Source organism: Macaca fascicularis, chromosome 2 (assembly GCF_037993035.2).
Source record: "Macaca fascicularis isolate 582-1 chromosome 2, T2T-MFA8v1.1".
NCBI classification, from domain to species: Eukaryota; Metazoa; Chordata; class Mammalia; order Primates; family Cercopithecidae; genus Macaca; species Macaca fascicularis.
Window position 1 is genome coordinate 112,652,668 of NC_088376.1, and position 27,999 is coordinate 112,680,666.

Below are 27,999 nucleotides of genomic sequence, written 5' to 3' on the forward strand. Positions count from 1 at the left end.
TATTTATTTTAACACACACTGTATATGTATGTGCATATATATACATATACACTAAAACAACACACACACATACACACACATATATATACACCACCACCCCCCACCAGCTGCTATGTGAAGAACAGCCTGTAGGGGTAGCGGGTGGGCGCTGGAAACCAGAGTGGCAGAAGGGGCTGAGGCTGAGGTTGGGGTAGTGGCAATGATGACTGTGAAGAGCCATGAGAGATTCCTGGTGTGTTTGGGTCCCTAAACAGACAGAATTGGATTGGATGTGGAGGGTAAGAGATGGAGACAGGGTGTTTTTCTGTTTGGGCCATTACCAAGTTGAAGGTGCCTGACACATCTAAGACCCTGGCATGAAGCAGGCAGGTTGGGATGGAGACTTCTGTTTCATATTCACAAGCATATAATGACATTTAAAGTGCCATAGAAGAGATGTGGACAGAGAGAAGAGGTGCCAGGATCTGGGCTCCCCAGCACTGAGAAGAACCCAGCAAAGGTGGCTGGCAAGGATAAGCAAAGAAGAGTAGAAAGGCCAGCAAGTGGAGGGCCGAGGGATCCAGGAGGGGAGAATATCTGGGCAGTAGTAGGGAGTCAACTGCCAAGAGCCCATCACAGGAGCTCTTGATGCCTTGCTGGGTGGAGCAACACAGAACAACCAGGTCAACAACTCTTTTACCCCCAACATCATGTTATGAACATTTTCAAGCCACAAAGTTGTTGAAAGAATTGTACAAGGAACACCCACAAAGCTACTATCTGGATTTATAATGAACCCCTCCTTTCCTGGCTTTATCACATATCCATTCTACCATCTATTTGTTTTTCTGTCTGTCCATCTATCCATACATCTTTTTGTTGAATGTCAAAGTATATTGCAGTGTGCCAGGCATGGTTGCTCATGCCTGTAATACCAGCACTTTGAGGGGCAAAGGTGGGAAGATTGCTTGACCCCAGGGATTCAAGACCAGCCTGAGTAACATGACAAAACCCTGCCTCTACCAAAAAAATACAAAAATTAGCTGGATGTGGTGGCACCATGCCTGTAGTCCCAGCTACTCGGGAGGCCGAGGTGGGAGGATCACTTGAGCCTGGGAGGTGGAGGTTGTAGTGAGCCGTGATCATGGCGCTGCACTTCAGAACCAGAACCTGTCTCAAAAAAAAAAAAAAAAAAAAGTACATCGCCGATATCAGTATACTTCCCACTAAGCACTTCACCAAGCATATCATTAACTAGAGTTCAGTATTTATTTAAGGTTTCTTTTTTTTAGGTAAAATTTACATATAATGCAATGTACAGAGGTTAATTATTCCGGTCGGTGAGCTTTGAAAAGCGGTCTGCAGCTCAGCCTCATGTGGGTTGCAGGTCATCTGGAGTGACCATGGGAGTCATTTAGCAGGAGTTTAAGAGGTGAGGGCCAAGGGCTTGCAAGCCAGGATAAAGGGGCCTGGAGGGAGGGCAGCAGAAACCAGGAGGGAAAGCCGGGGATGAACCAAAGGGTCCTGGGGATTTTAAGGAGAAGTTGAGGCTAGTCCAAGGGTCCAGCCTCTCCTGGAAAGGGTGACTGGGGACTAAGAGGAGTGTGTATGGGGAGGGTGCAGGGGAGATGGCCGGTCATGGATGGGGTGTGTTACAGGGTGCACTGGATTGTCCTGTTGTTGTGGGGGAGGGGAGGCTGTCCAGAGCAGTGTGGGAGGGGTTGAGAGATATTGAGGGCAGAGAGACACATGTGTCCAGGGATCAGCAAGGGGATGGATCCTCTCCTTTCATGGAGATCCAAGCCAGTGAGGCCTTCTAGCCCCAGGAGCGATTAGTTTCAGCCTCCACTCCCCAGATCCTGACCTCAGGTGCTGGGCAAGTTCCCAAGACCTTCCTCAGGGCTCTGATAGATTGGCACAGGCCTCCCCTGGCTGGTCCAGCTCTGGATCAGTGTGACCCTGCCCACTGGGACCCTGTGGTACCTGCTTCCTAACCCTGAGGTCAGCCAGCTGACAGTAAGATGCTAGATGGGGCAGGCGACATGTCCATTGCTGTACCAGTGTGAATATCCAGGCCAGGCCTAACTCCTTCCCTCTCAGCTGCCACCTTAGCTGCCCTTCTGCACATTGGCCTGTCCTTGTTGTCCAGGGGGCATGGGAAGGTATGTTCCTCCTGCTGAGACCTGGCCAGTGACTCATAACCCAGAAAGGCATATAGTCACACTGGCCAGTGGGGACCTCCCAGGAACCTCTAGATTCCTGCGGAGAGGGCTCCTTTATGAGCTGTTTCTGTGATGTTTCAACTTGTACCAAAATGAAAAGCATGAATGCGGCATCAGGCATGATGTCAGTGCTGAGTGATCTGAAACATTGAATGCCTGCTCTCCCTGGTAGGGCTGGGTCTCTCCACAGGAAGAAGGCTGAGTGACGTCTGTAACCCTCCTTTTCCTTGCTGCTGGGGGAGGTGAGAGGAGGGGAGTGGGAAGAGAACTTGTGACTTCGGGGGGCTCTCAGAGCTTCCTGACAGCCATGGAGGTGACCGTGAGGTAGACTCCACCCTGTGAGCATCCTTTGGGGCCAGATATGGCAAGCAAGTCTGAGTCCCACTCTTGAGGGCTGAGGCACTCTGTGTAGCCAGTGTTCCTGCAGGGAAGATGTAGAAGCTCTTCCCAGAACTGCCCTCCTTGCTCCAGAGCCCAGTGGAGGAATTAGCAGGGAGTGACCATTGCAGACAGATCATAGCTGCTCATTCAACTTAGAGTTCATATAGCCTCCAGCTTGGGCCTCAAGCCTCTGGATCCTTGGCCAGTACCACCTTAGCTGCCCTTCTGCACACTGAATAGTTTGAGTAAGGAAGCAGCTAAGAAAGACTCTTCTCAGGGAGAAAGTCCTCTCAGAGCTACAGAGCCCACAGGGTCCTACCTTTCCAATTCCCTAGCAGACTCATGGCAGAGCAGGTGGCAGTGGCTCCCTGAAAAGCCTGTAGGAAGGCTTCCTGTAGCTTCTGCTTCTCCCACCTCTTAAACCACCTCTTGACCTTGTACTGCACTGAGCCTTCCCATCCTTACTGCCACCTAGGCCCCCGCTGGGCCAGGGTGCACAGGCTTCCATGGAGGTCCCTACCAGTTCTTGGAGATGGAAAGATGGGCTTCTTGCTAGCAAGAAGAGTCAGCTCGATCAAAGCTAATGTCTGGCAGAGCTGTCCACCTTAGGGTAGCCCCAGGAAGGCTCCTGAGACATGAGGCTCATGGCTGGTAGCCTGCACATCTCCTGCCCATGTGCCAGATCAGGATCTTGGAGGTATTAGATAGCAGAACCCTAGCTGAGGCATCTTGTCACACTGGTAAAAGTATAGTCCCTCTGATTCTAGTGGAGAGCCAGCTTGAGAGGGCCTAGGAGCCACAGGGAGCCTTCTGGGTTCAACCTCCTGATGAGGAGGCATCACTGTGTGCAGCTAAGGAAGGCTCTAATTGTACTGGCACTGAGGCCAGGGGAGTCTGCCACAGAACTATTCATGTATACCCAGGCTGGGTGGGCGGGGATAGGGCCTTGCAGTAGGGAGGAAGAGGCTTAGGTTGGGCTCCTCCCAGGAAACTCCTGGGGAGGCAGAGAGGGGGAAGTCTTGCTGGCCTCAGAAAGCTCCCTCAGCCAGTGTCCTCCTTAGGAGGCCTTGCATGCTGGGCCTGAGCCTGGGAGGGGTTGTGGGGAGGGTGCGGTCAAGGTTCCTCACTGTCTGGAAAAGGCTGGATAGAAATAGCTGCACCCATCTGGGCGATGAGTCACTGAGGGGCGTTTCAGCCTTTTCTTGGAGAAATTCTATTTTAGGTGAGATGCCTGTGCCACAGCCTGGATGATGGGGGCTGGGGAAAGGAAAGTTCTGGTGGTGAGTGCAGGAGGTTTGGCATGTGCCTTTGTTCAGCCTGATTCAGAACCCCAGGGAGAGTCACCCCAAAGTCCCAGGATAAGAAGCCTTACCTCCTAAATCCCCTTTCCCAGGAATAAGTCTCACCTCAGGACACGCTGCAGTGCCCAGGTGAATGAGAGCGATGGGACCTTGGGTGTGGGCTGGGCACCCACAGCAAGAACTGAATTTGTGGCTGCCACCCTGGGCCAGAGGCTGAGCTTCCCCTCTGGGGAGTAATCCCCTTCCAGAGTTCCTCTCCGAATGAGTAGAAATGGCCTGCTCTTGGGAACTCCCACTTTGATGGGAATAAGCCTCTCCCTCCCAAGAATGACCTTTCTAAAAAGGTCTTTAGACTGGGTTCAGGGACTGAAATTGTTTTCTCTCTGGCTTTCTCTGCCCAAACATAGACAAATAGACAAAGCTGCCTTGCTTCTTTTTTTTTTTTCTTTTCTTTTTTTTTTTTTTTGAGACAGAGTCTTGCTCTGTTGCCCAGGCTGGAGTGTAGTGGCATGATCTCAGCTCACTGCAACCTCTGTCTCCCGGGTTTGAGTGATTCTCCTGCTCAGCCTCCCAAGTAGCTGGGACTACAGGTGTGTGCCACAATGCCCAGCTAATTTTTTGTATTTTTAGTAGAGACAGGATTTCACCGTGTTAGCCAGGATGGTCTCTATCTCTTGACCTCGTGATCCACCCGCCTCGGCCTCCCAAAGTGCTGGGATTCCAGGCATGAGCCACCGTGCCCGGCCTGCCTTGCTTCTTAAAAAGCATCTGGGTGGGTTAATGGTTCCCAGCTAGGGGGATGGCTTCTCACCTCACTGCCTCAGCATCACTGTTCTTAGAGTTTCTAGAACTGGGATTGGCCTGTGGAGGGCTCTGCCAGGGTTTGCAGTGCTGACTTCTAGAGCCTGATTTGCCCTTTGGAAGAGGCAGGACTGCAGAAGGCACCAGGCTCCAGGCTGTCCAGGCTGCGGTTTAGGAGCTGCACAGAACTGTCAGGGCTGATCTTGCCAGCAGCAACACTTCCTAGCCAGGGAACCATTGAGAGCACGTTGCTAAAACATCTCAGATCTTGGTTTTCTCTCCTGTGAGGACAAAATGAGAGAATGCCTGTGAACATGCCCTTTGTGGTGCTTGGCACAAGAGGGTGCTCGCCAAAGTGCAGTGTTCTTCCTCTTCTTGGCTGCTGCTCTTGGGTTGCTGGGATAAGGCACCTGAGCCCAGGCCCCCTAACTGGCAAGTCAACCTGCAGCAGTAGCCCTGGGGCCTCAAGGCAGAGAGCAGGGCTGGAGTCACATGTGCGAGTAAATAAAAGGGGCCTTCTGCCCCAGAGATGAGACGACACCTTCCCTTCATAATGAATGGGTGGCCAACAGGGTGCATTCAGAACCTCTGGCTGCAACCGCAGACAGAGAACAACCTTGGCCTCCAGCCTTGGCTCTGGTTGATGAGGAGGAGCCTTTTCATTGAGGCACCAAATCTCGGGACTTCCACCTTGTTGAGCTGTGACCCGCATGACCAAATTGCCAGGATGAATGAAGCAAGCCCCTCTGGGATGAGCCCTGCTCTGTACCACATGTTGTGTGCAGCCCTAAGAACACCCTATCAACGAGAGCTCATGGGCTGCTTTGGGGGACAGGAGATACCTCATAAACAACAAATTAGTAGACACTTTGAGAAAGAATGAGCACTATGAAGAAAATAAGCTGGGTGATTTGATGCAGAGTACCCAGAGGGTGTTTTATTTTTATTTATTTAATTAATTATCTTGAGATGGACCTTCGCTCTGTTGCTCAGGCTGGAGTACAGTGGCACAGTCTTGGCTTACTGCAACCTCCGCCTCCTGGGTTCAAGCAATTCTCCTGCCTCAGCCTCCCAAGTAGCTGAGATGACAGGCGTTCGCCACCACACCCGGCCAATTCTTACTATTTTCAGTAGAGATGGGATTTCACCATATTGGTCAGTCTGTCTCGAGCTCCTGACCTCAAATGATCCTCCTGCCTCTGCCTCCAAAGTACCTGGATTACAGGTGTGAGCCACCGCACCTGGCTAAAGGAGAGCGTTTTAGATTGTGTGGCCAGAGGAGTCCCTGGTGGGAAAGTGATACCTCATCTGAAATCTATAGAAGCTGGGCCAGGGAGCAGAGGGAATAAGGAGTACAAAGGCCCTGGTACAGAAATGAGCTCAGGGGACCACTTGGCAGAGCAGACAGCCTAGAGCATCTGCAGTGAGACAGCCAAGGGGAGATGGCAGGAAAAGAGGCCAGAGAGAGGGGGAGGCTGGGGTGGGTGACAGGGTTGTGCTGAAGAGTTCCCAAGGTGTTGTGGAAATCCACTTGGAGTGTTTGATCCTATTGGTGAGATGCTCTGATTTACATGTGGGCTTTTTGCAGAAAAATTATTGGCTCATGTACCTGGAAGTCCAAGGGTAGACTTGAGGCATAGCCAGATCCAGGGAATGGAATGAAGTCATCAGATCTACTCCTTTCTCCTTTCCTTGACTCCTACCATCTATGGATGTCATTCTTAGCATCTCTCCATATGTTGGGAAAGAAGACTACTACTGCTCCAAAGCTATATCCTTCTGATTAGTAATCCAAAGGAAAAGGAATAAAGGCCCTCTCTCCTGTTGTTCATTACCAGATAACGTGGAGGGCTCTAACTGACTCTTTGCCAGGTCATGTGCCCATCCCTGCATGGGGCTAATGACAGAAGGAAACTATGTGTTTATCATGTGGATAGTGGCACGTGTCTCCTTTGCTCTGGAGGCATGAATTATCCCATTTCTTTAAAAAGCTATCTTCCTTAAGGGAAAAAAAAGGCTTTTAAAAATTCTACTTAACATCAGTCACTTACATTGCATTACTTTACCCTCACTTATTTTGTTTTCAAGATTTTTCATTCTGTCTCTTGTTTCTTCAGCTAGACTCTAAGCTCCTTCAGGATAGAAATCATGGGTTCTTTTTATTCTCTATGCCTTCTTCTCCCATGTATTACTCTTCACTTATTTATTCATTCTGCGAGTTTTTACTGAATACCCATTGCGTACAGGCACTGCTCTAGGGCCATGCCTTTCCTCTTGGATTAGGTTTTAAAAGATCAGTCTGGTTGCTGTGTGCAAATGGCCTGAAGTGGGAAGCAGGGGAAGGCTACTGGGTTCATCCAAGCAAGGAGGTTGGGGTGCACAGATCTGAGGCATTGCCAGGGGGTGGCAGGGATGACTCTCAAGCAGGAGGGTCTGGCAGGCAGTGGGTTGGTGGTTGGGGTGGGGTTGGGGGATGGGACTGCCTCCGCTCTGCCTCACATGCCTGGCAACTCCTAGAGGGCAGGGGAGTGCCATCTGTCCTTCAACCCTGCCCCCGGCAGCCCAGAAATACCTGAGCAGGACTTGGTGCTCCTGCCTGTGCTAGGAGTGGCCTTGGCTGCTGTGAGACCTGCACTGACCTGAGCCATGAGTACTGCCAGTCCTGGCCACCCTACTGACTATTTTGCTTCTCTCTTCAGGTGAAGGAGTGGCTCTGTCTGAACTGTCAGATGCAGAGGGCTCTGGGAATGGACATGACCACTGCACCTCGCTCCAAGAGCCAGCAGCAGCTGCACTCCCCAGCCCTGTCTCCTGCCCACTCCCCGGCCAAACAGCCCCTGGGGAAGCCAGAGCAAGAGAGATCTCGGGGTCCAGGAGGACTACAGCCTGGGTCCCACCAGGGTGAGATGGCCAGGGCCACCTCAGTGCCGGAGCCTGCCCAAGCAGCTGCCCCTCCAGAGGTGGGGAGGGTGTCTCCTCAGCCCCCTCAACCCACCAAGCCTTCCACAGCTGAGCCCAGGCCACCTGCAGGAGAGGCCCCAGCCAAAAGTGCCACTGCAGTGCCCACTGGTCTTGGTGCCACCGAGCAGACCCAGGAGGGCCTCACTGGTAAGCTCTTTGGCCTTGGCGCGTCGCTGCTAACCCAGGCGAGCACCCTCATGTCTGTGCAACCTGAGGCTGACACCCAGGGCCAGCCTGCCCCCAGCAAGGGGTCACCCAAGATCGTCTTCAGTGATGCCAGCAAGGAGGCTGGCCCAAAACCCTTGGGCTTAGGGCCCGGACCTGGGCCAGCACCTGGAGCCAAAACTGAGCCTGGGGCTAGAACGGGTCCTGGATCTGGACCTGGAGCCCTGCCGAAAACTGGGGGAACAACCAGTCCAAAGCATGGAAGAGCAGAACATCAGGCAGCATCGAAGGCTGCTGCCAAGCCAAAGACCATGCCGAAGGAAAGGGCCACCTGCCCACTGTGCCAAGCCGAGCTCAATGTGGGCAGCAAGAGCCCAGCCAACTATAACACATGCACTACCTGCAGGCTCCAGGTGTGCAACCTGTGTGGCTTTAACCCAACACCCCACTTGGTGGAGGTAAGAGCTAGACCAAGCATGCTCCCTTGAGCCTTGATGAGAGGCTGGGCCTGGGTAGTGGGTGGCATGGGAACCAGAAAGAGTACTGGGTCTGCAGCAGCCATGGGGCTGCCCCTGCACAATGAATGCTGCAGAGGGGCTGCATTCCTTTTCCTGTCCCTACCTCAGGCCCCAGTTCTACTCAGAACTAACTTTCACTCAGAGAACTAACTGGCACAGTAGTTGGGGGTAATGGTGCCTACTGACTCTGACTAGTGCCCTAAGGCTGATCCCAGAGTCCCTGAGCTGGCCTCCCCATTTCCAGCTACCATGGGCATGGCCCTGATGAAAGACACCACCCTCCCCTGCTCAGATAGGAGAGCCTGAGGTCCCACACTGCCAGGGACCTGTGACCTTCAGAAGGGTAGGGATTGAATGGCCATGGGGTAGACGGTTGTGTCCCATGTCCAGGGTCAGGTGGGAGGCTTTCTCACAATGGGGCAGGGCATGTCCCACTGTCCAGGCTCCAGCCCAGCTAGGTAGTATTCAACCTTGATTGTCTCTTCTGAGGTCATAAGTGTTGATGTCTGCTTGTCAAAGTCACAGCCTTTGGTCTACATATTTTACCCAGGGTGGGCCTGGGCTCTCCTTAGAGCTGCTGGTGGGATGCTCAGAGATGCTCCTTTTTCCCACAGGAAGGTTTGAGACAGACCTGGGGTTGTGGCTGTTCTCTCTGCAGTCCCTGCTCCAGGGAAGGGCACTGGGCACTGTGCTGCGCTAGGCAGGAGGGAGCAGGAGGCCCAGTGTAAGGCTCAGTGTTCTCTCGAAGTCTGGAGTCCAGCCCAAGAGGCTCAGAAGGTGAAGGTGCCCTGGCAGAACTAGACCAGCCTGGGCCAGGAGCAGATGCTGCTTCTGCTCCTCCCTCAGTCCTGTGGCCCACTCTTCCTGGCCCAGGGCCACCCATGTGATCCCTACCGTGCTGCCTTGGGTATAGCTTGGTGTGTCTCCTTCCTTAGAGTGCCCTCAGTCTTGATAGGTGAATGTGTTTCCCAGCTGTGTCACGTTAGGAGATGTTCGAGCCAAGGCCTTGCATCTTGCACATGGGCAGCCACCTGAGCCCTCTGGTCTCTTGGGCTGAGCCATTTGTAGCTGATGGTGGCGCAGGGGTGTGTGGAGTGCAAACCACCACTGGCCCAGGATGGGACAAGAGAGGAGAGCATGGTGTTGCCATGGCCTCTGTGGCACCTTGTTCTGAATTCCCTTGGACCACGACTCCACAGGAGTCCCCATGAGACCCCAGGGTGACAGGAAGACTACTTTGGCCATCAAAGGCCACACTTTCCAATATGCAGGGAAGGGCAGCCCTGAGCAAGACAACTGACTTCCTCATGTGGCACCCATGTGGCCTTCTTGGTGCCACGAAGCCAACTCTCCAAGCTCTAGGTCTGGTGGCTCACTGGTGACAGTTTTGCCTCACTGGCTCGGGGGAAGGGGTGCACCAGGGTGTCACCACAAGACCAGGAGAACCCTAGCTGGCTGCTCTGCCCAGAGACCTCCAGGCACAAGCTCACTGCTGGTCACGTGGGGCACCCTGACACTGAGCTATTGTGAGCCCCAGTGGACTTCTGAGTTGGCCTGGCCTGGAGGACTCCTGTCCCCAAGAGACCTTCCAGCCCACATTTCCTTATTAAGCAGAATGAGCATGAATGGGAGGGGAAAACTGTCTCTGTCCAGGAGCATAAATGTTCCTGACAGCTCCTCTTGGCGGCCCCTGGGCCAGGCCATGGGAAGTGCTGATTCTGCCCAAACAGAAGAGTTTCGTCCACACACTGACTAGATGAAATGTCTGGATTCTGACCTAGGCCTCTCATTAGCTGCTTGGTCCTGGCTTTCCTGGACCCTGGAGCTTCTGTCTCTTGATGGCCAGTGTTTCCCCCCATCACACTCCTCTCAATTTCCTGCTGTCTCCATGTCCCGCCCCACTGCCCCCTCCTTAGCCAGGACTACTCTCGTCTCCACAGGGTCTGATGGGTCCCATGGGCCTGAAAGCAAAGCTGGGGGATGTCCTGGTCCTAGTCCCGGTCCTACCTCATCCCCAGCCCAGGCTGCTCCTGACAGCAGTCAGGGGTGATGAAGTCTCTCTAACTCCTTTCTCATAGCTCTCCCTGTCAATGCTGCTGTCCCCAGAGGGCCTGTGGCTGTTCTGGGGAAGGTGTGGATAGGCGGCCCTAATGCCCCTCCCATGGTTCCCACCATAGAGATTGTACCACCATCCACCACCAGAGACACAAGCCAGCAGCTCGGGGTCATCCTCACCTCCTCCTCTTTAACCTCTGCACCTGCTCCGTGGACCAAACCCTGCCAGCTCTGTCTCCCCACTGTCACAAGAATCTGGCCTCTCTCCCACCCATGGTCACAGCCTTAGTCCTTCCATCCTTATCCTGCCTTACCCACACAATGACCAAAACCTCTGTGTAGCTTCACCTGACTTGGGTCTAACGAGGGGCTGGTGTTGATATGTTCCCCATTCCCTCAGCATTGCTTTTCTTTATTGAGGCCCCTAACCAGGCCGTGGGCTGTCTTGGATCTCACCTCAGCCAATGGCCACTTGGCATCCTGAGCAATTTTGTGCTTCCCTGTGACCTACTTTGTGTGTTCTTGGTTAGAGGTTTCTGATTTCTCAGCACTTGCCAGAGACACTTACCCTGCCTTGGGAGTGTGGTGGTAAGGCCAGCAGGTCCTTCTCCGGGTCCTAAGGGTGGGTCTGCCATGGCTGTCTCTCTCTGGACCTTGCTGGCTCAAGAATGACTGTGCTGTGTCTCTGTGCACAAAGAAGGGACAGACCAGTGGAGCCCCACTCATAGCTCCCCACAGCCCTGTTAGACCTCCTGGGACTCCACCTGAGGCCAGAGTCAACCATCTGGGCTAATGGGTTGGGAATTTTCCCCATAGGTTGGAAATTTTCCTGAACATTTCTGAGCTGTAAAAGTCTTTCTTTCTAGATTGGGAGTTCAGAGCACACAGTAGAGGAGGGAGTAAAATTGGATCCTTTTTCCTTTTGAACTTTCCTCTGAAAAAAATAACCATAGTGCTATTTAGTAAGCCATTTCATAAAATTAAGAGTTGTTGATTCCAATTTTTTTTTACCTATTTATCTTTTAGAAGGATAATAGTACCCTCTGGCTTAATTTTTGATTGACTTTCAGTTCAAAATAGAGTTTGTGAAGAAATTAGTAGAATTGGAATTGTGACAGTAACATTACCAGTCTCTTATTGTATCATCATTGCCAAAATTCCAGCTGTGCCCTCGAGAAGTCGGGCCTCCCTGGGCAAAGTCCCTTGCACTTGTGATATGTGGGGCTGGGCTTGCTCATTGGGGCAGGGGTTGCAGCAGGGGCATCAGGCCAGAGGCCCTGTTACCTCCCATGTAGAATAGGGACCACAATACTCCCTCTTAGGTTTCTGTGAGAACCAGGTGAGATGCTGTACCTCAGATACTTATGCAAGGCCTGACACAGTCGGCCCTTAAGCCAGGATATTGGAACAGGAGTGTCCTAAAAGAGGGTCTCTGTGTGAGACAGGAAGCGTCCCCACGAGCCCCTATCTGGCTGTGGATGGACCCTGTGCCCAGTGTAAGCTCTTGGTATCATGAGGGATGCCCCACAGGGAATGAACACATTTTGTGCTGGGGAGTGTGGGGGGTACAGCCCAGCCACAAGGATACACACTGGGGACACCAGGGACGGTTTATTTTATGAGAGGAAGAGGCCGAGAAAGAAGGAGCTTAGGCATGTCCAATGACAGGGAGGCTCAGGGTAGCAGAGTCAGGAGAGGAATAGCAGCACCAGTGATGGCCATCCTTGTGGTCCAGTGTCCTCCAAGATGACCCCTGGGCATCCTTTTCTCTAGAGTTCTCATTCACAGCCCCCTGGTCTGGCAGCAGGGCTGAGGGTGTTTAGGGCCAGGCAGCTGGCCATAGGGCATTGACTGGGATTGGTGTCACCATAACCATACTGGCATGCAGGCCAGCTCCACACATGAAAAGATTACGTGGACTGCAGGTTTATTTAGACGATAGCAGACAGTGCAGGATCTGTCCCGAGTCACAAGGCACAATAGCAAGTGGTCCCAGAAGGCAGCAGCTCTCACGTGCCTAGAAGGTACCCCACTAACTCAGTCATCTCATTTCCCCTCCTTTACCCTAAATAGTGATGCCCTGAACCACTGAGTGCCATCTGATGGCATACACACCTGCCTCTCCCACTGTTAGGTAATGATTGTCCTTAGGGAATTTGTACCTTTCTGCCCCAGAAAGGAACTGGACAGAGGGAGTGAGACAGAAGTAGTCATCAGAGCCACCCCATTATCCATCCCCTGCCCTTTTGTCAAAGAGGCCAGGTGAAGGGGTAAGCAGGCAGCACTTTCCCAAGGACTGGGGCTGGCATGGGCTGAGTGAGGCCGAGTACAAGAGGGCTGTGCAATCAATGGATGGCTGAATGAGAAATGAACACTGAAACTGGGGAATGGAAACGAGCAGAAGAATAAGGAAATGAACTATTGGGATGGAGGTAGGGGTATGTTGGGGTTGGAGAAAGTGAGAATAGAATGAATAAAGAAATTGGAACCCCAGCAACTGTGTCCCCACCCCCAGACACAGAGATTCTACATGGCCTGCCTTCCACCTGATTCTCATTCCCCAGAAGACTTGGGCCTGGGCCAGGTCTCCCCTGGCTCTACTACCAGCACCAGTGCCCTGTACCCTTCTTCCCCACTCCCAGGGGGCTTGTGAAGGGCCTCCAGCAGCCAGGTCAATGTTTATTTTTAGCCCTTACTTTACACGCCTCTTCCTGCCTGCTCTCCCTTCCCCACTGCCTACTACAGCAGAGCCAGGAGCAAGAGGGCCTGCCAGGCAACCTGCAACCTGGCTGTCTCCGTGAATAAGTGTATGAAGGAGCAAAGCCCCAGGGAGCATGTGACCACAGGTAACATCTCTGCTGAGGGCTGGGCCTCTGGGCTCAGGCAAGCAGGCCTCTCCAGCATTTGGTGAGAGCACTTAGCATTAGGTCTGCCTCCTCCATCCAGACCACCCTTCCAAGGTGACTTGTTTCATTTAGACTGTTGCTTCTGTGTGGGGTTTCCAGGCCAGAGATGGAGTTAGGGGTTTGCCAGGCCACCAAGGTAGGCCAGGGCAGATAACCAAACTTTAAGAGGCCTAACATGGGATGGGTGTGCACAGGGCTCCAAAGTGGAGTTAGGGCAGCATTGCCTTGGTCCAGCCCACTGGGCCTAGATCCTAAACCCATCATGCTGACCATAGGGCTGGGGAAGGGGCTGTTTGCTTATTTCCAGAGCTCTCTCTCTTGGTCTTTGCCTATAGCCCTGCCATCTCTCCGGGGTCATTTTGCCACCTCACAGTCCTTTCTGACATGGGGGAATTTCCATTGTGTACACAGGTGATGCTGGGGGCGTGTGAGCTAGGGTTCCTGGATCAGGCTGTGTGCTCTCCTATGTCTTGTTCTTCTGGGGCTTGGTCTCAACCTATCCAGAATTCTCCCCAGGCACTTCTGGGGGTACACCCTGCCAGGCCAAGTGAGCCCGGGTCCTGGCCAGTGGCCAGCACTTACTGCCTCGTGGGGTTTTTTGTGGAGATACATTGAGCGTCAGATAAGGTTCAAGGGAGTCAAAAGTGGTGTTAGGGCTGGGCTGTGCAGAGAACAGAGTGAATATATGTATGTAGGGCATCTAAAGGGTTCCCCTCCACAGCTGGGCCACTGCCCCATTCCTCTGCCTGGGACTTGTGCATAGGGTTGGGCCTTGGGGAAGAGCAGAAGCTCCAGTGGGAAAGAAGCAGTCTCGACCCTGAGTAACCAGCCTGCGGAGCAAGCCTGTCCCTCAGCACACACCAAGGCCCTACCACCTGCCCAGCCTGTCCTCTGCTGAAGCCTAGAGAAGAGAAGTGGAGTGTAGCTCTCTGTGGACAGCAAACCAGGGCAGAATCATTGACATGTTATCTGCCATGGTGGCCCTAGGATGCCAGGCTGAGGCAGGCACCCTAGGGGTACCAGACTTCCAAGGCTGTAAGAGGCAGCATGTGAGGTGAGGGTACTGAAGTTGTTAGCCTTCCTGGGGGTGGCAAGGGCCAAGGGTCACCTCCTTTTCCAGTTCTCTGGCTTTGTGACCTTGTGATTCTTACAGTCCATCTCAGTGACAGAGTTGCTGGTGGGAGCCTATATGTCCAGGCACCTGGCATGAGTGAGCTCCCTGCAGGACGGAGGGAGTAATAAGGCTCTGTGCCTCAGAGTAAGAACAGGCACAGGTGTCTGTGGGACCCTGCTCTGGGCTCCCCTGTAACTCTCATTTCCCATCGCATGTGGGCCAGGGAAGGACTTCAAATCCTGCCAAGGAGGAACCCTGACTCTGGAGGAGGCTACTGGGAGACATGCCCCTGTCAGCCTCAGACCTGCTTCAGGAATCACCCATTTAGGCCACAGAGATGCCCAAACCCTACACCTGTACAAGGCAGCTGGGGCTGGGAGACTTGGACTTCGCTTCTTGTATTCTGGGAGCTTCACCATTAATACCTGTGTCATACTTGTAAATGACCTGTTTGGGGTTGTGGGCTCCAGAAAGGCTGCATGCCAGTGCCTGTCTGTCTGCTGAGTCATGGCTGTCTTCAGCTCCCAACCCTGGGCCTGAAACAGTAGAGGATCCTGAGAGTGGTGGACTGATGGTTGAGAATTTGATCCCAGTCCAGCTCTGGAAGGAGCAGGGCCCCTGACACAAGGACCACCACACATAGTCCCCATCAAAGGAACAGTCCAGTGCCCTGGGGGCAGGAAGAAGCCTCTACCTAAGGGTCTCTGCTGGCCTTAGACAAGGTGACTTGGGCTGGGGATTTGAGCAGGGAGGACTGCATAGCCCCTCTGTCCTCCACCAAGCAGGGCTACTCCCAGATAGCCTCCCCTGGCCCCAGGAGTCTGCACCCTGTCTAGCATAGCCCTTACCTGGGGAAGAGTGTGGAGAAGGAGGGAGTCAGACCTGAGAGCTGGGAGGCAGGGGAAGAGTAGTGCCTCCAGGAAGTGCTCCATGCTTGGATGCCACTCCTGTTCTGCAAGAGTTCTCAACTGCCCGCTAGGAGCTGTTTGCTCCCTCAGATTGAGACCTCAGCTTCCACCTGTGCTTAGGGCTAGACCCTCCCATTCCCCACAGATCTTCCCCTTTTCTGGCTGGGTGAAAAGTTCTCTGTGGGTCAAGGAAAGTACTCTTCTTTGGGGTTGTTACTTACATTTTGACTTTGTGTATGTTCATCTTAAGGATAGGGGAGTTGGTTATTTGGGGGTAGTAAATCGATCTGTCTTTTTTTCCTTATGTCTTTGGTGTCATGCTTTGAAAGTTCTCTCCTCCCTAAGGTTACAGAAATAGTTATGGAAATATTATTTGAGGACTTCAGTGTCTTTTTAATTTTCATCAACCCCGTCTTCCATTTCCTTGCAGAAAACAGAGTGGCTGTGTCTGAACTGCCAAACCAAGCGGCTACTGGAGGGCAGCCTGGGAGAGCCGACCCCTGTGCTGCCACCCACCTCACAGCAGCCCCCTGTGGGGGCCCCTCACCGTGCATCTGGAGCATCCCCTCTGAAGCAGAAAGGGTCACAGGGGCTGGGCCAGCCATCAGGCCCCCTGCCTGCCAAGGCCAGCCCTTTACCCACCAAGGCCAGCCCTCTGCCCACCAAGGCCAGCCCCCAGGCCAAGCCCCTCAGGGCTTCTGAACCCAGCAAGACCCCAAGCAGTGCCCAGGAAAAGAAGACCGGAGTCCCCACTAAAGCTGAGCCCATGCCGAAGCCACCTCCAGAGACTACCCCAACCCCTGGGACTCCTAAAGTAAAGAGTGGGGTGAGGAGGGCTGAACCTGCCACCCCTGTCGTCAAGGCTGTTCCAGAAGCCCCCAAGGGTGGGGAGGCGGAGGTCAGTCCCATTCACTTCCCAGAGACCCTAGCTTTCAGATAGGACAGTCTATGGAAAGGCTTACCTCCCTGGGTGGCTGAGACTGTAGGCTCAGGACAGGTGCCTTGGGGCCACACAGGAGGGAAGGGACACAATAGGAGGAAAGTCTAGATGAGGTTCTGGCAAGCTTGGAGACTGTGAGTTTTACACTGGTGCTGTGTCCGGCACCTTGTTAGATGCTTTGCTGGGTTTTGATACTCTTTGATCTAGTAAAGTTTCTCTTTGAAGACCAAGGGCTGGTTTGGGCCTGCCATGGATCCTTCAGATTATTCAAGGCCAGAAGGAGATAGGGTGGGTGGCGGGCCCTAAACCCTTGGGAAATGGACAGACTCTTCCCCAGGGTCCTGGGATTGACAGGGAGGGTTGGGTTCCCACCACAGGCTTTGCCATGGGGAGTCAGTGTCTGCTTTTCACCCTGCTGCAGGACCTGGTGGGCAAGCCTTACTCTCAGGACATGTCTCGGAGCCCACAGAGCCTCAGTGACACAGGCTATTCCTCCGACGGCATCTCTAGCTCCCAGAGTGAGATCACAGGAGTCGTGCAGCAGGAGGTGGAACAGCTGGACAGTGCAGGGGTGACAGGGCCACATCCACCCAGCCCCTCCGAGATCCACAAGGTGGGGAGCAGCATGCGGCCTTTGCTGCAGGCCCAGGGCCTGGCCCCCAGTGGTGAGCGGAGCAAGCCACTCTCCAGCAGTACTGGCGAGGAGCAGAAGCAGCGGCCCCACTCCTTGTCCATCACGCCTGAGGCCTTTGACTCTGATGAGGAGCTGGAGGATATCCTGGAGGAAGACGAAGACTCTGTTGAGTGGAGGCGCCGGAGAGAGAAGCAGGACACTGCTGAGTCCTCAGACGACTTTGGCAGCCAACTGAGGCACGACTATGTGGAGGACAGCAGTGAGGGTGGCCTGTCACCTCTTCCACCCCAGCCCCCAGCCCGGGCAGCAGAACTGACTGATGAGGAGTTCATGCGACGGCAGATTCTGGAGATGAGCGCCGAGGAAGACAACCTGGAGGAGGATGACACTGCCACCTCCGGGCGTGGCCTGGCCAAACATGGCACCCAGAAGGGTGGCCCCAGACCCAGGCCTGAGCCTAGCCAAGAACCAGCAGCACTGCCCAAGAGGCGCCTGCCCCACAATGCCACCACAGGCTATGAGGAGCTGCTCCCTGAGGGAGGCCCAGCAGAAGCTACCGATGGCAGTGGGGCCCTGCAGGGTGGGCTCCGTCGCTTCAAGACCATTGAGCTCAACAGCACGGGCAGTTATAGTCATGAGCTGGACCTGGGCCAAGGCCCAGACCCCAGTCTGGACCGGGAGCCCGAGCTGGAGATGGAGAGCCTGACGGGCTCCCCTGAGGACCGTTCCCGTGGTGAGCACTCCTCTACACTGCCTGCCTCCACACCCAGCTACACCTCAGGCACCTCTCCCACCTCTCTGTCCTCCCTAGAGGAGGACAGTGACAGCAGCCCCAGCCGCAGGCAGCGTCTAGAAGAAGCGAAGCAGCAGCGCAAGGCCCGGCACCGCTCCCATGGGCCCCTGCTACCCACCATTGAGGACTCTTCAGAGGAGGAGGAGCTGCGGGAGGAAGAGGAGCTACTGCGTGAGCAAGAGAAGATGCGGGAGGTGGAGCAGCAGCGCATCCGCAGCACGGCCCGCAAGACCCGGCGGGACAAGGAAGAACTGCGGGCCCAGCGGAGGCGAGAGCGCTCCAAGACACCACCCAGTAACTTGTCACCCATTGAGGATGCCTCCCCCACGGAGGAGCTGAGGCAGGCGGCCGAGATGGAGGAGCTGCACCGCTCCTCCTGCTCTGAGTACTCACCCTCGCCCTCCCTTGACTCTGAGGCTGAGGCCTTGGATGGTGGCCCTAGCCGGCTTTACAAGTCAGGCAGTGAGTACAACCTGCCCACCTTCATGTCCCTCTACTCACCAACCGAGACACCCTCTGGCAGCTCCACCACTCCCAGTTCCGGACGGCCCCTCAAGAGCGCCGAGGAGGCTTATGAGGAGATGATGCGCAAAGCTGAGCTGCTTCAGAGGCAGCAAGGCCAGGCGGCAGGGGCCCGGGGACCCCATGGCGGCCCCTCTCAGCCCACAAGCCCCAGGGGCCTGGGCTCCTTCGAATATCAAGACACTGCAGACCGTGACTATGGCCGGGCTGCTCAGCCTGTCGCAGAGGGCACGCCAGCCAGCCTGGGAGCAGCCATGTATGAAGAAATCCTTCAGACATCACAGAGCATAGTCCGCATGCGGCAGGCCTCCTCACGAGACCTGGCTTTTGCTGAGGACAAAAAGAAGGAGAAGCAGTTTCTAAATGCTGAGAGTGCATACATGGACCCAATGAAGCAAAATGGCGGCCCCCTTACCCCTGGTACCAGTCCCACCCAGCTCACGGCCCCTGTGTCCTTCTCTACCCCCACCTCCTCAGACAGCAGCGGGGGCCGAGTTATTCCTGATGTCCGTGTCACTCAGCATTTTGCAAAGGAGACTCAGGACCCCCTCAAGCTGCACAGCTCTCCTGCCTCCCCCAGCTTAACCTCCAAGGAGGTAGGCATGCCCTTTTCCCAGGGCCCTGGGACCCCAGCCACCACAGCTGTGGCTCCTTGTCCAGCTGGGCTGCCACGAGGATATATGACTCCAGCCTCCCCATCAGGCTCCGAGCGCAGTCCTTCACCATCTTCCACAGCCCACAGCTATGGACACAGCCCAACCACTGCAAACTATGGGTCCCAAACTGAGGATCTACCCCAGGCCCCCATTGGCCTTGCTGCAGCTGGACAGGCTGCTAGAGAGAAGCCCCTGAGTGCGAGTGATGGTGAGGGTGGCACTCCTCAGCCTTCCCGGGCATATTCCTATGTTGCAAGCTCCAGCCCACCTCTCTCCCCATCTTCCCCCTCAGAGAGTCCCACATTCTCCCCTGGCAAGCTGGGCCCAAGGGCCACAGCAGAGTTCTCTACACAGACGCCAAGTCCAGCCCCTGCCTCAGACATGCCACGGAGCCCTGGTGCCCCCACTCCATCACCTATGGTAGCCCAGGGCACACAAACACCACATCGACCCAGCACGCCTCGCCTGGTGTGGCAGGAGTCCTCTCAGGAGGCTCCCTTTATGGTCATCACACTGGCATCAGACGCCTCCAGCCAGACCAGAATGGTACATGCCAGTGCCTCCACCTCCCCGCTCTGCTCACCTACTGAAATCCAGCCCACCACCCATGGCTACAGCCAGACAACACCTCCGAGTGTGTCTCAGCTGCCCCCAGAGCCACCTGGGCCACCTGGCTTTCCACGGGCACCCAGTGCTGGTGCGGATGGGCCCCTGGCACTATATGGCTGGGGTGCCCTCCCTGCTGAGAACATCTCCCTGTGCCGGATCTCCTCTGTCCCTGGGACATCTAGGGTTGAGCCAGGCCCCAGGCCCCCTGGCACTGCAGTGGTAGACCTCCGCACAGCTGTCAAGCCCACTCCCATCATCCTCACTGACCAGGGCATGGACCTCACCTCTCTTGCTGTGGAAGCGAGGAAGTATGGTCTTGCCCTGGATCCAATCCCAGGACGGCAGTCGACTGCCGTGCAGCCCTTGGTTATCAACCTCAATGCCCAGGAGCAGACCCATACCTTCCTTGCCACTGCCACCACAGTGAGCATCACCATGGCCTCGTCTGTGCTCATGGCTCAACAAAAGCAGCCTGTGGTCTATGGAGACCCCTACCAGAGCCGCCTTGATTTTGGCCAGGGTGGGGGTAGCCCTGTGTGCCTGGCCCAGGTCAAACAAGTAGAGCAGGCTGTCCAGACAGCCCCATACCGAAGTGGGCCCCGGGGAAGACCCAGGGAGGCCAAGTTTGCCAGATATAATCTGCCCAACCAAGTAGCACCTCTGGCCAGAAGGGACGTTTTGATCACTCAGATGGGCACCGCCCAGAGCATTGGCCTCAAGCCAGGCCCAGTGCCAGAGCTGGGTGCCGAGCCCCACCGGGCTACCCCTGCAGAGTTGCGGTCACATGCTCTGCCAGGTGCCAGGAAGCCACACACAGTGGTGGTACAGATGGGAGAGGGCACAGCAGGCACTGTGACCACACTGCTCCCAGAGGAGCCTGCGGGTGCCCTGGACCTTACCGGGATGAGGCCTGAGAGCCAGCTGGCATGCTGTGACATGGTCTACAAGCTCCCCTTTGGCAGCAGCTGCACTGGCACCTTCCACCCAGCCCCCAGTGTGCCTGAGAAGAGCATGGCAGATGCTGCCCCACCTGGCCAAAGCAGTGGCCCCTTCTATGGTCCCCGGGACCCTGAGCCTCCTGAGCCCCCCACCTACCGGGCACAGGGGGCTGTGGGGCCTGGGCCCCATGAGGAGCAGAGGCCCTACCCACAAGGCCTGCCTGGTAGGCTGTACTCCTCCATGTCTGACACCAATTTGGCTGAGGCTGGCCTCAACTACCATGCCCAGAGGATCGGGCAGCTCTTCCAGGGTCCTGGACGAGAGTCAGCTATGGATCTCAGCTCGCTGAAGCACTCCTACAGTCTGGGCTTTGCGGACGGACGCTACCTAGGGCAGGGCTTGCAGTATGGCTCAGTCACGGACCTGCGTCATCCTACAGACCTTTTGGCTCACCCGCTTCCCATGCGGCGCTATAGCTCAGTGTCAAACATCTATTCAGACCACAGGTACGGCCCACGGGGAGAGGCAATTGGCTTCCAGGAGGCCAGCCTGGCCCAGTACAGTGCCACCACAGCCCGTGAAATCAGTCGCATGTGCGCTGCCCTCAACTCCATGGACCAGTATGGTGGGCGGCATGGCATTGGTGGTGGTGGCCCTGACCTTGTGCAGTACCAGCCTCAGCACGGGCCCGGGCTCAGTGCTCCGCAGAGTCTGGCTCCCCTCAGACCTGGACTCCTTGGTAACCCCACCTTTCCAGAGGGCCACCCAAGTCCTGGGAACTTTGCCCAGTATGGGCCTGCAGCAGGCCAGGGAACAGCAGTCAGACAGCTGCTGCCGTCCACAGCCACTGTACGTGCAGCTGATGGCATGATCTACTCGACTATCAATACCCCAATTGCTGCAACACTGCCCATCACCACCCAGCCTGCCTCAGTCCTGCGGCCCATGGTGCGTGGTGGCATGTACAGGCCTTATGCATCTGGTGGAATCACAGCCGTGCCACTCACCAGTCTGACACGTGTGCCCATGATTGCCCCCCGGGTACCTCTTGGACCCACAGGGCTGTACCGATATCCTGCACCAAGTAGATTTCCCATTGCTTCCAGTGTTCCACCTGCAGAAGGGCCTGTCTATCTGGGGAAACCTGCTGCTGCCAAGGCCTCTGGGGCTGGGGGCCCTCCAAGGCCAGAGATACCAGTAGGGGCTGTACGAGAAGAGCCTCTTCCCACAACCACCCCTGCTGCCATCAAGGAGGCTGCAGGAGCCCCAGCTCCTGCCCCACTAGCTGGCCGGAAGCCACCAGTAGATGCTGCTCCTGGGGGTGGCAGCGGGGCCCTCAGCCGGTCAGGGCTCGAGAAAGAGGAAGCATCACAGGAGGAGAGGCAGCGGAAGCAACAGGAGCAGCTGCTCCAGCTAGAGCGGGAGCGGGTGGAGTTGGAGAAGCTGCGACAACTTCGGCTGCAAGAGGAGCTAGAGCGGGAACGTGTGGAGCTGCAGAGACACCGTGAGGAGGAGCAGCTGCTGGTGCAGCGGGAGTTGCAGGAACTGCAGACCATCAAGCACCATGTGCTGCAGCAGCAGCAAGAGGAACGCCAGGCTCAATTTGCACTGCAGCGGGAACAGCTAGCACAGCAGCGTTTGCAGCTGGAGCAGATCCAGCAGCTGCAGCAGCAGCTGCAGCAGCAGCTAGAGGAGCAGAAGCAGCGGCAGAAGGCTCCCTTTCCTGCAGCCTGTGAGGCACCTGGCCGAGGACCTCCCCTAGCGGCTGCTGAGCTGGCCCAGAATGGCCAGTATTGGCCCCCACTTACCCATGCAGCCTTCATTGCCATGGCAGGGCCTGAAGGACCTGGCCAACCTCGTGAGCCTGTGTTGCACCGGGGTCTCCCCAGCTCTGCCTCAGACATGTCACTGCAAACAGAGGAGCAGTGGGAGGCCAGCCGTGGTGGCATCAAGAAGCGGCACTCCATGCCACGCCTGCGGGATGCCTGTGAGCCAGAGTCTGTGGCTGAGCCCTGTATGGTCAGGAGGATTACCGACAGCAGCGTGCAGACAGACGATGAGGATGGGGAGGGCCGCTACCTCTTGAGTCGGCGACGCCGGGCACGGCGGAGTGCTGACTGCAGCGTGCAGACGGACGACGAGGACAGTGCTGAGTGGGAGCAGCCAGTGCGCCGCCGCAGGTCTCGTCTTCCCCGCCACTCAGACTCAGGCTCTGACAGCAAGCACGATGCCACTGCCTCGTCATCCAGTGCTGCTGCCACTGTGAGGGCCATGAGCAGCGTGGGCATCCAGACCATCAGTGACTGCTCTGTGCAGACGGAGCCTGACCAGCTGCCCAGGGTCTCTCCAGCCATCCACATCACAGCTGCCACCGATCCCAAGGTGGAGATCATCAGGTACATATCGGCGCCAGAGAAGACTGGGCGCGGGGAGAGCCTGGCCTGCCAGACGGAGCCAGATGGGCAGGCCCAGGGTGTAGCCGGGCCGCAGCTTGTAGGGCCAACTGCCATCAGCCCCTACCTGCCTGGCATCCAGATCGTCACCCCAGGGCCTCTGGGCAGATTTGAAAAAAAGAAGCCAGATCCCCTGGAGATTGGGTACCAGGCCCACCTGCCTCCGGAGTCTCTCTCACAGCTTGTGAGCCGCCAGCCTCCCAAGTCCCCTCAGGTCCTCTACTCACCAGTCTCACCCCTGTCCCCTCACCGGCTCCTGGACACCTCCTTTGCTTCCAGTGAGAGGCTGAACAAGGCTCATGTGAGTCCCCAGAAGCACTTCACGGCTGACAGCGCTCTCCGCCAGCAGACGCTGCCTCGCCCCATGAAGACCCTGCAGCGGTCCTTGTCTGACCCTAAGCCCCTCAGCCCCACCGCTGAAGAGTCTGCCAAAGAGAGATTCTCCCTCTACCAGCACCAGGGGGGACTGGGTAGCCAGGTATGGGAACAGGGGCTGTTCCAGGGTGGGACAGGGGTCTCTGCCTAGCCTGAGGGGCCCCCACAGGGAGGGGCTTCTTCTGGGGTGGGAGTAGAGGCATCTTTGGCCCCAGAGGCCCAGGGGAAGGTGTCAATGAGCAGATGCTCCTTGGTGCACATCTGATAGAGCCTGCAGCCCGGCAGACAGCCTGGCAGATACAGACACACACATGGGCCCCCACAGCCTTCCAGCCATATACCCCACTAGGAGCTTCAGCCTCCTCCCAGCACTGTCCCTTCACCATCCATACCTGGTCCACCCCTGCTGCCTCCCCACTTCAGGCTTCTTCAGCTCTCACTTCTAGTCTAGACCCCTTCCACTCCAAACTTCATCTATGGGCGTTTCCTAAGAAGATCAGTCACATGGACTTGGCAGGGGTGCTCTCATCCTCTCAGTCCTGGCCTGGTTTCCACTGCCACACAGGAAGCCCACGCCCCCATGGCCTAGCACTAGGGGCCCATCCCAGCGGGCTGCAGTGTGCTCTCTGCCCCAGGGTGTTCCCTGCCCCTACCTGGCCCTCGGTAAATCTGTTTACACACCTGTCTGCTCCCCTAGATAGGGGATTCAGAAGCATAAAATAACCCTTGGCTGTGGCTTTATTTGCCAGTGATGGAAGGGGACTGTGAGAAGTGGCTTGGCTGTGGGCTGCAGCAGAAGTGAGAATAGGGGGTTGTGAGGGCCTAATGCCAACAACTGAGTGCCAGGCTGAGGAGGGTTGGCTTTTCCTAAAGACCCTGGAAGCCTCTGGAGGTTTTAGGCAGGTGAGATGGGACAAAGCAGATGTTTTGGAAAGTTTCCTGGGCAGAATGTGGGATGATGGGCTGAAGGAAGAGATCTGGCAGAGGAGTCAGGAACCAGAGGCATCGTGAGGTAGATTTGCCCATTTTCAGGGTGTGATGCAGAGAGGAGAAAAGTGGGGCCTTAGAATGGATTTGTGGAGGTGATCTTGGGTAGTGAATAGTCTTGGTATATGCAGGCCATATAGGGGTGTGGGTGGGATCAGGGACTCTAGGCTGGCAGGGAGGGCAGGTCAGACAGGCAGGGTGGTCCTTGCTGCAGGCACAGAGGTCCCATGGGCTGGCCATGTGAGACCAGGCCATGATAGGCACTCATGATGCGTGGCCAGAATAAGAAAAGAGATAACAGAGTGAGGGGTTCAAAAGGCTAAATTTATTCCATAAAAGGCCCACCCTGAAATTTTGGGGGCACACTCTAATTTTTATTATGACACATGGTGGACATAGTTGGGAGGTTTTTAGGTAGTTACTTGGCAAGGTAAAAAGTAAGAATCCGGCTGGGCGCGGTGGCTCACGCCTGTAATCCCAGCACTTTGGGAGGCCAAGGCGGGTGGATTACCTGAGGTCAGGAGTTCAAGACTAGCCTGGCCAACATGGTGAAACGCCGTCTCTACTAAAAATACAAAAATGAGCCAGGCGTGGTGGCACACCCCTGTAATCCCAGCAACTCAGGAGGCTGAGACAAGAGAATTGCTTGAGCCTGAGAGGCAGAGGTTGCAGTGAGCCGAGATCGTGCCACTGCACTCCAGCCTGGCTGACAGAGTGAGACTCTGTCTCAAAAAAAAAAAAGTAAGAATCCTGTATGAGTCACTTCCCAGTATATTTTGGAATTTGGGTGGTCCATGAAACCCAAGGGTATGGGGCATTCTGGGAAGGCTAGGAGCTAGAGAAAAAGGGAGAAGGCAGAGTGAACTGCCAGGCAATGTGGACCTTCAGGCAATGCAGAGTATCTAGGGTAGGCACTGTTAGGGAACCTTGACCAGGAAGCCATGCTGCTGGAGGTAGGGCTGGAGAGGACTTACAGGTGCGCTGGTGGCTCCAGAGAACAGCAGGTTGACCGAGGGACATGGAGGGAGCTGGGGACCAGGCCAAGAGCACAGCCCAAAGGGTTTGGCAGAGGGTGGTGCAGGGCACTAGAGGAAGAGGGTGGGCAGGCAGCTGAGAAGCCTGCCACTTTAGAGAGGACTAGAGCAGGATGCAGAATGACTTAGAGCCTGCCACGATTGGCATACAGTCCACATGTGTCCCTTCCCATGATCCTCTAGGGAGCCTGGCGGGCCCAGGACCCTCTCCACTCCATGCCTCCTGTTCATACTCCACTGATCTCAACCCCTGTCAGCTGCTAGGCCCCAGACCCAGAGCCACAGCTGTATTCTCACCTCAATGTGAAGCAGAGGATGGCAGGCCCACTGAAGATGTGCAGGGGTTCTCAAAGCAATGTGCTGGGCCAGTACAGGACATTGGCATGAAGGGAACCTGCCCCTACCCTCCTGCTTCCCAGAGCTCTGGGGAAGAGAAAGGCTGTAAAATATCACAGATCTTCCCTCCATGGCAAAGAAAACAAGGCCTATGGGTGGGCAGGGTAGGCCTCCAGGCTGCCTGGTAAATCAGGGCACCAGCAGGATGGAACCCAGCTCCTTCCCCAGCCCAGGCCTGGGTTCTGTCACCCCACACCCCGTCAAGTCACCACACCTTGGGTCTCAGTGCTGCCCACCCTTCCCTCTGTCTCAGGTGTCGGCGTTGCCACCCAACAGCCTGGTCCGCAAGGTGAAGCGGACACTGCCCAGCCCCCCTCCAGAGGAGGCTCACCTTCCCCTGGCTGGCCAGGCCTCCCCACAGCTGTATGCAGCCAGCCTGCTGCAGCGAGGGCTGACGGGGCCCACCTCTGTCCCTGCTACCAAGGCCAGCCTGCTCCGGGAGCTGGACCGGGACCTGCGGCTGGTGGAGCATGAGTCCACCAAGCTGCGCAAGAAGCAGGCGGAGCTGGATGAGGAGGAGAAGGAGATTGACGCCAAGCTCAAGTACCTGGAGCTGGGTATCACACAACGCAAAGAGTCTTTGGCCAAAGACCGGGGTGGCCGTGACTACCCACCCTTGCGTGGTCTTGGTGAGCATCGTGACTACCTGTCGGACAGTGAACTCAACCAGCTGCGGCTCCAGGGCTGCACCACTCCCGCTGGCCAGTACGTGGACTTCCCTGCCACTGCCACTGCTCCTGCCGCCCCCTCTGGTCCCACTGCCTTCCAGCAGCCCCGCTTCCAGCCTCCGACCCCACAGTATTCTGCAGGCAGTGGTGGGCCAACTCAGAATGGATTCCCTGCCCACCAGGCCCCCACCTACCCTGGCCCCAACACATACCCAGCTCCTGCCTTTCCTCCTGGCACCAGTTACCCAGCTGAGCCTGGCCTGCCAAACCAGCAGGCTTTCCATCCCACAGGCCACTACGCAGGTCAAACACCCATGCCAACCACACAGAGCACCCTTTTTCCAGTCCCCGCTGATAGCCGTGCCCCACTGCAGAAGCCACACCAGACATCGCTAGCTGACTTGGAGCAGAAGGTGCCCACCAACTATGAGGTGATCGCCAGCCCCGTTGTGGCCATGTCTTCAGCCCCATCTGAAACCAGCTACAGTGGCTCAGCAGTGAGCAGCAGCTATGAGCAGGGCAAGGTCCCTGAGGTGCCCCGGGCTAGTGAACGTGGCAGTGCAAGCCAGAGCCCAGCCCCCACCTACCCCTCTGATTCACACTATACCAGTCTGGAGCAGAACGTTCCTCGAAACTACGTAATGATCGATGACATCAGTGAACTGACCAAGGACAGCACCTCTACTGCTCCTGATAGCCAGCGGCTGGAGCCCCTGGGGCCAGGCAGCAGTGGGCGTCCAGGGAAGGAGCTTGGAGAACCAGGTGTCCTTGAGGGGCCTACACTGCCCTGCTGCTATGCCAGAGGAGAAGAGGAATCTGAGGAGGACTCATACGACCCCCGCGGGAAGGGTGGCCACCTCCGGAGCATGGAGAGCAATGGTCGACCAGCCAGTAGCCACTACTATGGTGACAGTGACTACAGGCATGGGGCTCGAGTAGAGAAGTATGGTCCAGGGCCCATGGGGCCCAAGCATCCCTCCAAGAGCCTGGCTCCAGCTGCCATCTCCTCAAAGCGCAGCAAGCACCGGAAGCAGGGCATGGAACAAAAGATCTCCAAGTTCTCACCTATTGAAGAGGCCAAGGATGTGGAGTCAGACCTGGCGTCCTACCCCCCACCTGCAGTCAGCAGCAGCCTGGTCTCTCGGGGCAGGAAGTTCCAGGATGAAATCACCTATGGGCTCAAGAAGAACGTGTATGAGCAGCAGAGATATTATGGGATGTCCACCCGGGACACAGTGGAGGAGGACGACCGCATTTATGGTGGGAGCAGCCGGTCCCGGGCACCTTCTGCATACAGTGGGGAGAAGCTGTCCAGCCACGACTTCAGTGGCCGGGGCAAGGGGTATGAAAGGGAACGGGAGGCTGTGGAGCGACTTCAAAAAGCGGGCCCCAAGCCCTCATCCCTAAGTATGGCCCACAGCCGGGCACGACCCCCCATGCGGAGCCAGGCCTCTGAAGAGGAGAGCCCCGTCAGCCCCTTGGGGAGGCCCCGCCCTGCCGGAGGGCCCCTCCCTCCCAGCGGGGATACCTGCCCACAGTTCTGCTCCAGTCACTCCATGCCTGATGTCCAGGAGCATGTCAAGGACGGACCTCGGGCCCACGCATATAAGCGTGAGGAGGGCTACATCCTGGATGATTCCCACTGCGTGGTTTCCGACAGCGAAGGTAATGGCAGCCAGGGG

General features: G+C 56.2%; 1 protein-coding gene across 2 annotated transcripts in view; it reads left to right on the forward strand.

The window, feature by feature from the left end:
* The window catches only part of BSN (bassoon presynaptic cytomatrix protein), a 115,635-nt gene that overhangs the window by 78,346 nt on the left and 9,290 nt on the right, over nt 1-27,999 (forward strand). For both annotated transcript variants that reach the window (XM_045386264.3, XM_065540581.2), the window contains exons 3-6: nt 7,384-8,268; nt 15,742-16,209; nt 16,673-23,335; nt 25,903-27,982. In XM_045386264.3, the coding sequence (XP_045242199.2) occupies nt 7,384-8,268; nt 15,742-16,209; nt 16,673-23,335; nt 25,903-27,982 (10,096 nt within the window). The remainder of the gene's footprint in view (nt 1-7,383; nt 8,269-15,741; nt 16,210-16,672; nt 23,336-25,902; nt 27,983-27,999) is intronic.